The sequence below is a fragment of the Miscanthus floridulus genome, chromosome 10 (assembly GCF_019320115.1).
Source record: "Miscanthus floridulus cultivar M001 chromosome 10, ASM1932011v1, whole genome shotgun sequence".
Classification (NCBI taxonomy): Eukaryota; Viridiplantae; Streptophyta; class Magnoliopsida; order Poales; family Poaceae; genus Miscanthus; species Miscanthus floridulus.
Genome location: NC_089589.1, coordinates 129888814 through 129903269, shown reverse-complemented (window position 1 = coordinate 129903269; position 14456 = coordinate 129888814). Strand labels below are relative to the sequence as shown.

The 14456-nt window shown below is 46.8% G+C and overlaps 1 protein-coding gene, 1 long non-coding RNA gene and 1 pseudogene across 2 annotated transcripts; 1 reads left to right on the top strand and 2 right to left on the bottom strand.

Annotated features, from left to right (window-relative positions):
- Positions 1-494: 494 nt before the first annotated feature.
- LOC136485694 (uncharacterized) lies at positions 495-4604 on the bottom strand. The gene is made up of 4 exons (XR_010766521.1): positions 3782-4604; positions 1518-1584; positions 881-1263; positions 495-803 (listed from the first exon to the last, which is right to left on the bottom strand). It is a non-coding gene; the product is annotated as an uncharacterized lncRNA (long non-coding RNA).
- LOC136485693 (uncharacterized) lies at positions 1758-3752 on the top strand. Its single transcript, XM_066482535.1, has 2 exons — positions 1758-2573; positions 2657-3752. Exons 1-2 carry the CDS (start codon positions 1758-1760, stop codon positions 3239-3241), a joined length of 1401 nt encoding a protein of 466 aa, XP_066338632.1. The 3' UTR covers positions 3242-3752.
- Positions 4605-7116: 2512 nt separating the features above from the next.
- LOC136487216 (uncharacterized) lies at positions 7117-8601 on the bottom strand (annotated as a pseudogene).
- Between the last annotated feature and the right edge of the window lie 5855 nt (positions 8602-14456).

Here is a 14456-nt window from a genome sequence, read left to right as displayed (position 1 = left end):
AACTTGGACTCTAATACTCGGATTTGGAATGAACTCAAACTGGCAAACCTAACTTACATTGTGATCTAGGCAGGTGTAGAAGATCGTATCCAAGGACCACGGCTACTTCGAACGACACTTTACTACCCGCCTCCGTGAATGGCACCAGTCGCCGGCGTCGCCAAGCTCTGCCCCTTTTTCCCCTTTCGTCGAGGTCCGAGAGAAAGAAAAGGAGTGAGTGGAAGAAGATGAGATCGTCAGGGGCCTTCTTGCTAAAAAGCTAGCAGTTGCCATGGCACGGGGCGTTGCCGCGCCGTCTGTTGTTTATCCGTGGAAACTGTTGGTTGTAGACACATACTCCCTCCGTCCCAATTTAACTACACGTCTGGGATTGGAGGGAGAAACTTAGTGCAGCTGTCAAATTACCATACTGCCCCTATAAGGAAGACTTGCATCCACTGAATAGGCCGAACATGATTACACTTGCTGTGCAAAAGTACAAGTCTGACACAAAAGAAATGTGTGGCAAAGAATTTCAGAGAGAAGCAATGGCTACAATAACACAACACGTGGCCACGAATAAGCACTCTACGCCATTACAGAAACTTCCAGCACTTGCGCCTGGCCATCCAAAATTTGAATCAGCAAACTTGGCGCCATTGCCCCACTATAAAATGGCTTCACATGCTCCTGATGAACCCAACACAAGGCATCCAGACCCCAAATGTGCCAATCTCTATAGCATGCAGGAGAGTTCCATCTTCAACCATGGCCATTGATCTAAATACAGTACCAGGTGAAGAAAGTGAAGAGCCCTCAGTAGCCTGCAGGACACTTTCATCTTCAACCATAGCCATAGATCTAAACAAAGTACCAGGGGAAGGAAGTGAAGAGCTCTTACCAGACCTAAATCAAGAGCCTGCTGATGATGAAGGAGATCAATTTCATCCCATCAAAGAAGCACAAGTGCATCCACTGAAAGGTCAGTCCCACTATCTCCAGAAAGAGCAACACGGTGATGTGCATGCCATAGACCTCAATATTGCTGCTTGTGAGGGAGAACAAGAAGAATCTCATGAAGGTAATGTTTCTCTTAGTTTCTTTACTAAAACAAAGTGTACTGTGTAAAAATAACTTTCTGCATTAATTAAAGTCCTATGACCCACCCTATTGCAGTTCTTGCTATTGAGGACGACCATCAACAAGATGGAGATTAACTTTGATGCTCCACATATACAAGATGATTTTGACCTCAACTTAGAAGCTGCTGATCACCAAAATGAGCTGCAACAAATGGTCAGTAAGCCCCAATGGAACTTTAATTTTTTTCATACTATTTCAATGATCATATCGACTCACTAGGTTGACATAGTTTTCCTAAATAACAAAACGTTGTGTTCAGCATAATTAATTGCAAGATAAGAGCACAATCATACATATCATTCTGCTAGCTGAGTCAAAAATCATTCGGCCACTTTTAGGTGCCTTGGTAAACTCAGTTTGCATAAATGAAAAAGAACATATAATAGAAACCATACTTCGAATCATAGTAACGTCCAGTAGAGTTGTCATTACAATATCCTGATGCCGAGTCGAATACCCATCCTGCACAAACCAGATTTGAAGAAATGTCACCAAAAAGAAAGAACATTCAGACAAGATGATTTGTTCTAGTAAACATGTGATCAGGTTTCTGCAAAGAATGCTCCATGTGATCAGACAAGATAAATTAGTTGGCTGTACATTTTGCTACTATTATCTCACACTTTTTTTCAGACATGATCGAGGACATGCACGGCTATGGTGTGTACGCTGATGCTGTGGACATAGTCTTCGATGAGGAGGAGTTGGAGGACTCAGATGTTGAAGAAGATGAACATACAAATGCAAATAATTCACATAAGTGCAGAAATTTGACAGACACTGAAAGGCAACAAATATATGAAGCATTGCTTGAGAGAAGTAATCGTGGAAAATTAAAAAAGAACACTACGAATATAGTAGCTCATATGTTTCAGGTCAGTAGGTATCAAGTGCGTGGTGTTTGGCGAAGAGTTAAGCAGTGCTGTGCACAAGGCATACCAGTAGATGTTAGATCACGGAGGAAGAATTGTGGCCGCAAAAGGATACAAATTGATCTAGTAGATGTTCTTAGAGTTCCCTTGCATAGGAGGAGGACTATACGATCTCTAGCTAATGCTATTGGTATAAAGAAGAGCACTCTGCATAGATGGTTCAAGGAAGGCCGACTACGACGCCACTCCAGCACACTAAAGCCTCTGTTAACGGAAGATAACAAGAAAAGCAGGCTACGATGGTGTCTTTCCATGATAGATCAGCGAACACTGCCAAATGAACCCAAGTTCATTGAAATGGACAACATCATCCACATGGACGAGAAGTGGTTCAACACCACATCCAAGTACATGAAGTATTATATGCTTCCTGAGGAGGAGGATCCACACAGGACTGTGCACAATAAGAATCGCATTGGCAAAGTTATGTTCTTGTCAGCAGTAGGAAGACCAATATATGATGAAGCAGGTAATTGTATTTTTGATGGGAGGATAGGAGTGTGGCCATTTGTTAGAAAGGTACAGCATACACTTGTTTCACTTTCTTGCATAGGTTTTTGTGCTACGAATTTGTGGTCCTTACTTGGTTTCATTTACTATAGGAACCAGCAAAAAGAAGAAGCCGCAATAGAGGAAGGGGGGCCCAAGTCACCAAACCTTTCAAGGTAGATCGGACTACTATGAGGTCATATCTGATCGGTAAAGTTTTGCATGCTATTGTTCAACGGTGGCCACGGGAACATGCAGGAAAAACCATTTACATTCAGCAAGATAATGCCCCTTCACATGTGCCAGTAAATGATGAAGAATTTGCTGCTGCTGTTGCACTGACAGGACTAGACATACGACTCATCAACCAACCTGCCAATTCCCCAGATTTGAATGTACTAGACCTAGGGTTCTTTAATTCTCTCCAATCCTTAACCTATGACAGGATCTCTAGGAACTTGGATGACCTTATTGCAAATGTACAACATGAGTTTGATAATTATGATCCAGAAACTTTGAATAGGGTGTTCTTGACACTACAAGGGTGTTTGATTGAGGTGATGAAAGATCGTGGAGGAAACAGGTACAAGATTCCTCACATCGACAAAGATCGGCTAGAGGCACTAGGCATGCTTCCTAGAAGCCTTGGTTGTGACAGGAAGCTATATGAGGATGTGCTGGCATCGTTGGGAAACTAATTACTCGTATATCATGTCTCCTAATGCTATAAATAAAGCTGGAGTCCTTGATCATGAGAATCATGTGTGGTACTGCTGTAAATTTGGAAACCGTTTAATGTTGTACTAATGCTGTAAGTACAGCATATGTACTTGGTCATGTTAATCATCTATGGTACTGCTGTAAATTAGAAGACCTTATAATATGTGGTTGTTTATGCTAATCATGTGTGCCAGTAGTACTAAATACGGTAGCAAAATTGCCTAAGAGCTCGGCACATGTGCACTGATTATCAGTTTATCACACAAAGCACACTTCATCTGTACATTAACAGCAGTTCATCATAGAACCAAAAGTACGAAAGGTGACAACGTACACCTAGTACACAAAAGCACTTCAGCTACACAAAGTGAGAATGTACACTACATCATCGCACAAACATCAGTTAACCATGGCACCAAAAGCACATCATCTACGAGCAGCAACACGATTTCAATTTATGCTTTGAACCAACAGCAAATAAACTAGGGGGGAGGGGTGAAGAACAGAGGCACCATAACCTTATACATGCCGATGAAGCATTCATGGTAGAAAGGTTCCATCTCGGAAAGCACCACGGCTAGGCGTGCAGCCACCTCTGGGGCCACATCCACGCCGGAAGCCCCGGCCGCGGCCACCTTAGGTGCCACATCCACGCCGGCAGCCCCGGCCGCGGCCACCGTAGGGGCCACATCCACGTCGGCAGCCCCATCCGCGGCTACCGCAAGGGCCAGATCCACGCCGGCAGCCCCGCCCGCGGCGACCGCAAGGGCCAGATCCACGTCGGTAGCCCCGTCCACGGCCACCGCAGGGGCCAGCTCCACGCCGACCGCCACATTAGCGGCCACCTCTACATCTTCTGAGCCAGGGACGTACACGTCGCCCTACGAGTTGAAGCGCAGGCCAGCCCTCTCGATTCGGCACCCGCGTACGTAGATCCACGCCTCCTCAGCCGAGTCGGCGCTACTTGGCTTCACCACTGATTCGGCGGCGCCTGGCTTTACAACGTGGCCGACCGTCGCACTAGCGCCGGCGTGCGCTCTAATCCCACAAGCACCAGACTTGCCGCTGTGGCCGGCCAACCTCACGAGGTCGCGGATCCCGCTGCCGACCTTCATCAGGTCAGCACTGCCGGGCCCGGCCATCTTGCCGCCTCCACGCATCCGCCGGCTACGTCGGCGGCCGCCTGCAGCCATGCCCGCAGGGATGAGGTCTTCAACGGATGGGGAAGGTGTGTGCTTGCTGTAGTAGTGCGTGGGGTGCGAAGAGCAAGGAAGCGAAGGGAAGCTTTCAGAAGGGAAGGGGAAGAGGCGTGCGCTCGCATCTCGCAGGTGTCGCTCGGTGGGGATTGAAATGTGTGGATGAGAGCACTCCGGCAGCTTTGCATTGTTTATTACTGCTCTCAGACGCTAGTACAGGTTCCAGTTAACAGCAGTCTACTACTGCTAGTACTCTGTATGCTTCGGACGCCATCTTGCCTTTCATTTTGGGATTTTTTTTGAACTGCAAAGGTGCAGTTAAATTGGGACGGAGGGAGTACGTCATTTCCGAGTCCAACACCAGCGGCGGCCTAGTATTGGTCCAGCAGTTCACACGACTATGCGGGCCACAAAAATTAAGGCCGTGTTTAGATTGAAAGTTTTTTCAACCTGATGAATAGTATCACTTTCGTTTTATTTGGCAAATATTGTTCGATTGTGGATCAACTAGGCTCAAAAGATTCATATCGTGATTTCCAACTAAACTGTGTAATTAGTTATTTTTTTTATCTATATTTAATACTCCATGCAAACGGCTAAAAATTGATGTAATGAAGAGAGAGTGAAAAAACTTGGAATTTAGAGGTGATCTAAACAGGGCCTAAAACTCCGTTGCTAGCAACCTTAGCACGCTATGCAGACAAATGAACCCCGGTTCTCTTCACTGTCAAAAAGGCACATAGATCGTTCAGTCACAATGAAAAACGCGGTAGCTGTTCATAAAACAAAACGCGGCAAGCCCGTACGCCGACGACTGACTGGCAGTCACGGGTCATCGTCTCCTCTGAGCTTTCTCTCTCTCCCTGCCACCGGCCAACCTGTGCTTCAGCATTCAGCCATTCACACCACGCAGGTTCAGTCCTTCCTCTGCCTCCATTGGGCTCCACACCACCTATCACTGCTAGCACTTGCTGTATGTTTGGGTCGTGGCCGGGCAGCCTGCCAAGCAGCAATCCTTGGATGCTAGATTTCGAAATCAATGGCCTAGCCTCGCTAGGCATCCATGTCCGCACAAACAATGAAAAATCTCTACACCGTAGTACTCCCTCCGTCCCACAAATAAAAATACATGTAGGATTCAAAAATTTTCCCATAATATGTGTCAATATAGGCCCTATAGGCTACTGTGTTACCAATGTGACAGAGCACATCGTCAGTTCATGTGGGTCTAAGAAAAAAAAATCGACGGAGCCTCCAGAAGCGCCCGTGACCCGTCCTGTTGTCCCTGTTCGTGTGTGGGACCAAGAAAATAAAAAAAAATTCATAAAAAAGGGGAAAAAATCAACGGAGCCACTGCATCCAGAAGCGCCCGTGACCGGTCCTGCGATCCACTCGTTCGCATACGCATCATCTCCGCCGCACCATCCACTCGTTCCTCTTCCCTTCCCCACCCAGCTCACATCTCGTACAGCAGCAGAGTTCGATCCTTCTGCTTCCTAACCAGAGCAGTTCCCCTATGCGTGCATGGCGAGAGGGAGCGGGATCCGTCGTCGTAGCCGCCGGATGCCTCGAGGTGGCAAGATGCGCGCTGCCGGGGGCGCTGTAATGGAGCCCCATGGCGAGAGTGTACTCAAGGCCGGTGGCCGCGGGGTCTGCGGGCGTAACAGTGGTGGGAGCCTCGGCCAAGTAGTCAAGGCAGGCAGTGCCGACTCCAAAGTCGACAAGCCAAGCAGCGCCGATTCGGCCGGGGACGGCTGGATCTACGTGCGCGGGCATCGGCTCAAGAAGGCTGGCCTGCATATCGACTGCCACGGCAACGTGTACGTCCCCGACTCGGAAGATGAAGAATCCAGCATGGAGGATCAGGCGTGTGGCCTACATGTCTCTACGGGCACGAAGCTCGCCATGGACCTGACCCCCCAGGTCCATGACGAGGCCGCAGTCGGGGCTGCCGGTGTGGAGATGGCCCCTGATGTGACCGTGGATCAGGCTGCTCACAAGGATCTGCCCGTCGATGAGGATTCGAGGATGAAGGTGCCCACCGAAGTGCCTCAACAACTGAAGGAGGTGCTTGCCAACATGGATCCAATCTACCATGACGTCTTCGTGAGCATGTACAAGATTCTGGTGCCTATATGCTTCCGTTCGTTCCATCATTAGTACATTTATTACTGTTTTATGTGTGGAGTGCTTTTGATGTCTGCTGGGATGCTTTTGATGTGGGTTCTTTGGCCGTGGGATGACGAACTGTTGTATGTAGGGTTTAGATAATTAGGTGTAGTGACGAACTGTTCCTTAGATGTGAATGTGTTATGAACTGCTGCTTTTGTGTGCAATATGCTGGTTGTAGTAATTAATTATCGTAGCTAATAAAATTGGTGTTTGTACCAATCTAGATAACCAAATCCCCTCTAATTTTTATAATGGCAAGTCGAAATCCTGATCTGCAGCTTGCATCTCCTCATATAGGCTTCCAAATTTACAGCAGTAGCAGACATGAGTCACATTATAATATTATATAAGGTTTCCAAATTTACAGTACTAGCACACATGAGTCACATTAACAAGCAGACTCGACTAATTTACAGCATTAGCACACATGGTTAACAGTACGAACCTACATTATAAGGCTCCCAAAATTACGGCAGTAGCAACATAATTAGTTCCCTAATGATGCCATCACAGCCTCATATAGGCGACGGTCACAAGGAAGCCTTTTAGGCAGCACGTCCAGTGCATCTAGCCTATCTTTGTCCATGTGAGGAATTTTGTATCGGTTTCCTCCACCATCTTTCATCACCTCAATCATACACGCTGTAGTGTTAGAAACACCCTATTCAAATTAGCTGGATCATAGTTCTGAAACTCGTTGTCCACATTCTGAATCAGGTCATCCAAGTTCCTAGAGATCCTGTCATAGGTTAAGGATTGAAGAGAAGCAAAGAATCCTAGGTCTAGTACGTTCAAATCCGGGGAATTGGCAGGTTGGTTGACGAGTTGTATGTCAAGCCCTGTCGGTGCTACAGCAGCTGTAAATTCTTTATCATTTACTGGCACATGTGAAGGGGCATTATCTTGTTGAATATAGATAGTTTGTCCTGCAAGTTCTCTTGGCCACCGTCGAACAATAGCTTTTACAACTTTACCAATCAGGTACGACCTCATAGTTGTTCGATCTACCTTAATAGGCTTGGTGACTTCGGCCCCCCTCCCTCTATTGTGGCTCCTTCTTTTTGCTTTTTCCTACAGCAATTGAAAACCCAGTAAGGAATCACTAATATTAATTAGCAGAATTTGGAGTAAGAAAATCATCCTACTGCATGACGTACCTTTCTAACAAATGGCCACACTCCTAGCTTCCCATAAAAAATACAATTACCTTCATCATCATATATAGGCCTTCCTACCGCTGATAAGAACATTACTTTATCAATGGCATTCTTATTGCGCACAGTCCTATGTGGGTCGTTCTCATCTGGAAGCATATAATACGTTGTGTACTTTGATGTGGTGTTGAACCACTTCTCGTCCATGTGAATAATGTTTTTCATTTCACTGAACATGGGTTCATTTGGCAATGTCCGCTGATCTAACATGGACAGACACCATCGCAACCTCTCTTTCTTGTTTTCGTCCGACAGTAGAGGCTTTAATGTGCTGGAATGGCGTCGTAGCAGCCCTTGCTTGAACCACCTATGTAGAGTGCTCTTCTTTACTCCAAGAGCAGTAGCTAGTGATCGTATCGTTCTCCTCCTATGCAAGGGGATGCTAAGAACATCTGATAGGTCTATTTGTTTCTTTTTGCGGCCACAATTCTTTCTTCTTGATCTAACATCTACTGGTCTTCCTTGTGCACGGCACTGCTTTACTCTCCGCCAAACACTCCGCACTTGATTGATACTGACCTGGAACATCTGAGCAACTATATTTGTACTGTTCTTTTGTAATCTTCCACAGTTGCTTCTCTCAAGCAATGCTTCATATATTTGCTGTCTTTGAAGATCTGTCAAATTTGTGCGATGATGTGTATTATTTTCATTTGCATGTTCATCTTCATCAACATCTGAGTCCAACTCGTCAACATCGAAGGCTATGTCCACGGCATCAGTGTACACACCATATTCATGCATGTCCTCGATCATGTCTACAAGAACAATTACTAGGTGAGTTCTTATACCAGTGCTGCTGAGCTGTGCGCAAATGCTAAATGTTTCATAATAATAGTTGCTGAAAATGTTTCTAAAAGCTAAAAGGCTTGTCTTGGAAGTGTTGCAGCTGTATGAAAAAGTTGTGCTGACTATTTGAGAAAAAACACGGGTGTTAAATCAACTTATACATAGTTTTATTTACATGGTTGGAACATGCTTTGACACTATATGCAGTCATGTGTACTAGTGCTTATTGTACTCGATGATTGACATGAACACTATATATAGGGAAAATGGTTTGCTGATCTGGTTCATACCGATCATTTGTTCCATCTCTTGTTGCTGATAAAAAATTTGTGAGTTGAGGTCAAATTCATCTTGTTCATATGCACCATGAAAGCTGATATCTCCATGTTGTTGATGGTCTTCTTCAACAGCAAGGACTGCAGAAAAGGTGTGGCATAGTGTGCAAGTCATGTTTCGAACTTCTGTTTACACATTTCACCATTTGCTAGTTGTAATGATGCAATTAAGAGACATTACCTTCATGTGGTGGTTGTCCCTCACAAGCAGCGATGTTGAGATCAATGCCATGCACACCAACCTGTTCATCTTCCTGCAGATAGTGGACCTGATCTTCATGGTGTCGATGTACTTCATCCTCTTGGAGGAGATGGACTTGATCTTGATCCTGAGGATGATGGGTTTCAACGCCTTCCACATGTGCAGGTTCTGCATTTAGGTCAGGTAAGGCTTCTTCATCTTCTTCAACAAGAACTATGTTTAGATCTATGGCCAACTCTCCGTCTCCTTCTGGCACTGTGTTGAGATCTATGGCCAACTCTCCATCTCCTTCATCTGGTACTATGTTGAGATCTATGGCCATGTCTAATTATAGATTGGATTGCAGGTTGTTGGAGTTTGGGTGGGGGGTGTATTTGGAGCATGTTGAGCCTTTCGTTGGGTTCATCTGGAACAGGTGGAGGCTTTTTATAGTGGTGCAATGGCGCCAGTTCAAATTTTGTAATGTGGGCACAATGGCGCCAGTTCAAATTTTGTAATATGGGCACAATGGCCCCAGATTTGGGTTACTAGAACCTTCTGTGCTCTTCGTGGCGGCCGGTTGGTTCCACTAAATAATTCTTTATTATGCTTCTCTGCTCTGTGAGTTGTCAGATGCCTTTATAGGGGCATCAGCGTAATTTGGCAACTTTCTTAATCTACGCGTCTAAGAGCTAGATGTACTTTTATTTGTGGGACGGAGGGAGTACTCCTATACTCTCTCTCACCACAAAGTTGCTTAAACCTGTGCATCCTTTCCCTAGAATCTAATGGTCCTTAAACCATTATTGCTTTCACACGGGCTAGTATCTTAGAAGACATAAGCATTAGCATTAGTTGTTGTGTCAAAACCTCTGGCTAAAAAGTTACTTAAACTAAATTCTATGTTTTTGTCTTCATTTTTAAAAAATAATTTTATGCACAATATATACTCTATGAACGAGACTGTGTCGGGCGGCCCCCACGTCGCTCTTCGTACAGGGCGACATGCATGGCCCTGTTAGCTTCTCTTATAATCCGTCTTTTTCAGCTTGTTTTTTCAGCCTGTTTTTTCAGCCGGAACAGTGTTTTTCTCTCACAACAAATCAGTCAGAACAGTGTTTCGGCTTGTTTTTTCAGCAAAGCGAACGGAGCCCCCCTCTCCAGTCGCCACAGCCCCTCTCCCTCGACGCTGCGCCTTGCCGCCGCTGGAGGCAGCCACCAGGATGTCCGTGCAGCTCCCAAGGACGGCTGCGGCGAGGTTCTCGAGCATGACCCAAATCTATGAAGGGCGCATTTGGCGGGCGCTCGGAGTGCTGAGCTAGTTTCTCGCCAGCGTGCTGGGGATCCACCTCGGGCGTGCGCTTGGCCGGCTGGCTATGCGCCGCTCGAAGGAGCGCTTCTCCCCTCCGCCCTCCTCTCTCCTCTCCTATACTATACTATTCCTAGGTTGAGCTTTGCTTCTCCATCGGCATCTTGGCTGGCTGTCTGCGAGCTTGAAGACCGGTGAGGGGCCGGATCCGTGTCCTCCGGGTCTGGATCCAGCGCACCCCACCCCAGATGCGCAGGCGGGCACGGATGCCTGGGCGCGGCAGGCGGAGTCATGCGAGCGTCGACGCCGGCCCCGACCGGGTCAGCTATCCCCATGTGGCGGCAACCGGCGCCCCTCCCTCGACCTGGGTCAAGGCCTGTCATCCTCGTGTGGCAGCGCCTGCACTTCTTCTCCCAGCTGCGGCGCACGCGACCCGCCCGGTCGCATCACGCCCCCCTTGTTGTCCTTGTGTGGCGGCAGGCGCAACTCCCCCAGCATGGCGCACCACGAGCAGACGCGGTCGCATCCCACCACCCCCACCCCACCCCCTTCGGAGATCATGGCGCTGATGCGACTCCCCTAGTGTGGCGCGGACGATTGCCGGTGCGTGTCTCCCGCTGTCACGGGTGAGTCTGGGAACGGTCCGTGGGGTGTGGCGGCAGCCGGCACCTCCCTCCCCCTCCATCTAGGTGAGGACGATAGCCAGTTCCCACCATGAGGGGCGAGTCTGGGAATAGCTCCGCAGGGTGTGGCGGCGGCCGGCACCCTCCATCTTGGTCTAGGCGTGGACAGTTGCCGGTGCACGCCTCCCACCATCACGAGCGAGTCCGGGAACGGCTCCACGCGGTATGGTGGTGACCGGCACCCCCCTCGGTCTAGGTGCGAACGCTTGCCGGTGCATGCCTCCCATCGTCGCGGGCGAGTCCAGATTTAGCTCCGTGTGGTGTGGTAGTAGCCGACAGTCGCTCCCCTCTCTCCGTCTAGGCGTGGACGCTTGCTGGCGCGCTCCTCCCACCATCGCGGGCGAGTCCTGAAATGGCTCTGTACGGCGTGGCAGCGGCCGCCGACCCCCCTCTCCACCTGGCGTTGCCAGTGCGTGCCTCCCACCATCGCGAGCTTGTCTGGGAATGACTCCGCGCAGGGTAGCGGCGGCCGGCACCTACCCCCTTCGTCCAAGCGTGGACGCTTGCTGATATGTGCCTCACTCCGTCACAGGCGGGTCAACGGGAGCACTGGCAAAGGTTCTGGGCGAAAGCTCAGCCCCGATCAAGTCTAGGCCAGCGACGAGATTTCCTTCTTTAAGGCGTCACTGAAGAACCTCTAGTAGCTGCTTCTCGTGGATCGGCCTGATCAATGCAGGTCCTCGTCAGCGCAAGGCTCGGGCGAAAGCTTTGCCAAGCTTCTGCTTGGCTGACGATGATTACGTTTTGGCATCATTCACCTCCGTGGGGCCATCGTCAAAGAACTCTTGTGCCTTGCGAATGGTAGTCCTTGCATTCGCTTGTGTATTTGTGGTTCTGTCACCCTGGTGCTAGGGCATTTTTGTGTTGTTGTTGTTCCATCCTAAACGTTTGTAAAACATATAATGAGCCATTTTGGGCTATATAATATATATTCAGGTGAGGAGTAATCCCCCTGTTGACATTCCAAAAACAATATATACTCTATAGTCTTATCTACTAGTTGTGATAAACTTATAACTTACTAATCTATATGTGTTTTCATCCATATCTACACTTTTTTGCCCATTTGCATGGCACCTCGTTGTATCCTCAATCAGCCTATTCGACTGGTCTATAAGCCGCTTGTGCTGATTTGTACGGCTGATTTATCATGAGAGAAAAAACACTGTACCATGCCTAATAAGCCTCGGCTGAAACGAACAAACGAACAGGCTGAATATGAATTTAGGGAAACCATTAGCTTAAACTATTGTGTCACTTGTTGTAGCCCTATTCTTATGATGCCATTAATACAGGTCTTAGGCTTGTCGATTGATACATACTTTTTAATCGTCAAGTTCAGTGCTCATGTTCTATGTGGGGGCTTCGCTCTGCCTCCAGACCTTCGCTCCTACGTAGCTAGGTGGAGGCCGAGGGTGTCCCACAGGAAAAGTTGAAACAGGCCAAATGTAAGAAATGGACGGGAGCGAAGGTTTGACGAAGGAGAACAATAAATATAGGAGTAAACTGCCATTAATTCATCATCCGTTACTGTTGTGCCCGCCGGGATTTTACAGGTTATACCGGGGAAAGGTGGAATTACATTTTCACTCGGTAGGGCCAGGGTTCTTTTACAAGTACATGGGGGTACAACAGGCGTTTTAACTCCACGATTCCAACCACCCAACTAACACCGTCAAGTTCTGCTTGAGGAGATCACCTTCCCCCGTTAGTCAAAGATGGCGGTCCCAGGAAGGTTGTGAGGGTTCTTCAGGCCAGTCGATTCTGCGAGTCTTCCCTGAACCTACAAAGGTAAAAAGGCGAGGCGCCCCTCGCCGGGGGCACTGGCAAGGATAAATGTGATTGTCCTGTCAAAAGTATTAGGGAGCTTTTGCCTCCCCCCTGAGGCTATACCGGTGGTCGAAGGTCCAGGCGAGGGTTCGAGGGTTCCCTGGAGTTTTCTCGGATGCAAGGGAGAGGGTGGAGCAGGTTCCCGTCGTGGCTGAAGCTGTGACGGGGTGACGCGTCGAGGGCATCCCCCCAACATTCTATATTTTATTAACACCATTTTCACACTTTTTTAACCAGCAGTCCTAATTTACCCTCTTAAGTACAATAACTGCATAAATAGTCATTTAAAACCTACACCATGTTATTTAAGGTAAGTGATAGCGGCAGAAGGGAGATCTAGGATGAATAGCAGTGCTAACCTCAAGAAGATACAAATATTTAAGCCTCATATTGACTATTTGCTACAAATGAATCTCACAGGGCAGGAAGATATAGCCACTTATGGTTTGCACTAACCTCCCAACTTCCGACGTTGTTTGAATATTCTTATAAAAAAATTATATGTTGTCAAATGTATTAGATAAAACATATAAATAAATATATATAAAGTACGTAATAACTTATATAAATTATATATAATGGTCATTAATAATTTTAGATAATTGGTTAGCACTAAGGAATTTTATAAATTACATATATGATTCACTAAGGAATTATTTTTACATGTTTGTTGAAAACATAACATATATATTTAATTGTTATGCATGCATGTGTACTTGGTCTATATGATGCCACAACATGCACGTGTACTTTAATCAGATTTTATTATATTAATATTAATCTTATATCCATCATAACTTGGATGCTGGAGGACTATATATATTGGTTTTGTGCTTGCTTTCAACGGCTTTCTATTGCACAGCCTCAATACATAAACCTATCCCAGATTCGTAGATTAGTGACGCGTTTAAATAGTCATCAGAGAAGAAAGAAACACGTCGCTTATATTGCATCTCTAATGCTGTGTTCTGTCCACTACAAATAAATCTGAATAAACACGTGCCTATGTAAATAGAGCAAATAGAGATTGACAGTCCGGACTTAACTCTCCATTTCACTGGATTTGATATTTTTTGGGTCCAAAGTCGATTAATTCATTTGGTGGAAACGAGTCTTTGGTACCCATCCTTGATATCAGTGATGCATCTAGCTAGTTGAAATGGCTCACTGATATTTGTAACGCATTTTGTTTCTTGGTCATGGACGACACCTAATTAGTAACGTGTTTTGCTTACCTGCGTTGCTGATCTTATATTAGTGACGCGTTTCAATTCTATGTCACTGATTATGGTGTGTCCTTTGTCCTGTTTTGACATAGTGTTGGCTGTGCTGCCCATTATATTTTCACTTGGTGGCATTCCTGTACGCATGGTATTTTTTTTTAAGATCTCGGTGAATGCATTTGTACGGTTGCTCATACATATTTTCTCCTGGATGCTTGCTCCATGTGTCCAAAGGAGTCCATCCAAAACATGCTAGTATGT

Bases quoted from the DNA above. Each gene is read 5' to 3' on its own strand.
- LOC136485693 (XM_066482535.1), top strand. From the start codon at position 1,758: ATGATCGAGGACATGCACGGCTATGGTGTGTACGCTGATGCTGTGGAC. The intron at 2,574-2,656 runs GTACAGCATACA...CATTTACTATAG, and splicing joins TGTGGCCATTTGTTAGAAAG to GAACCAGCAAAAAGAAGAAG.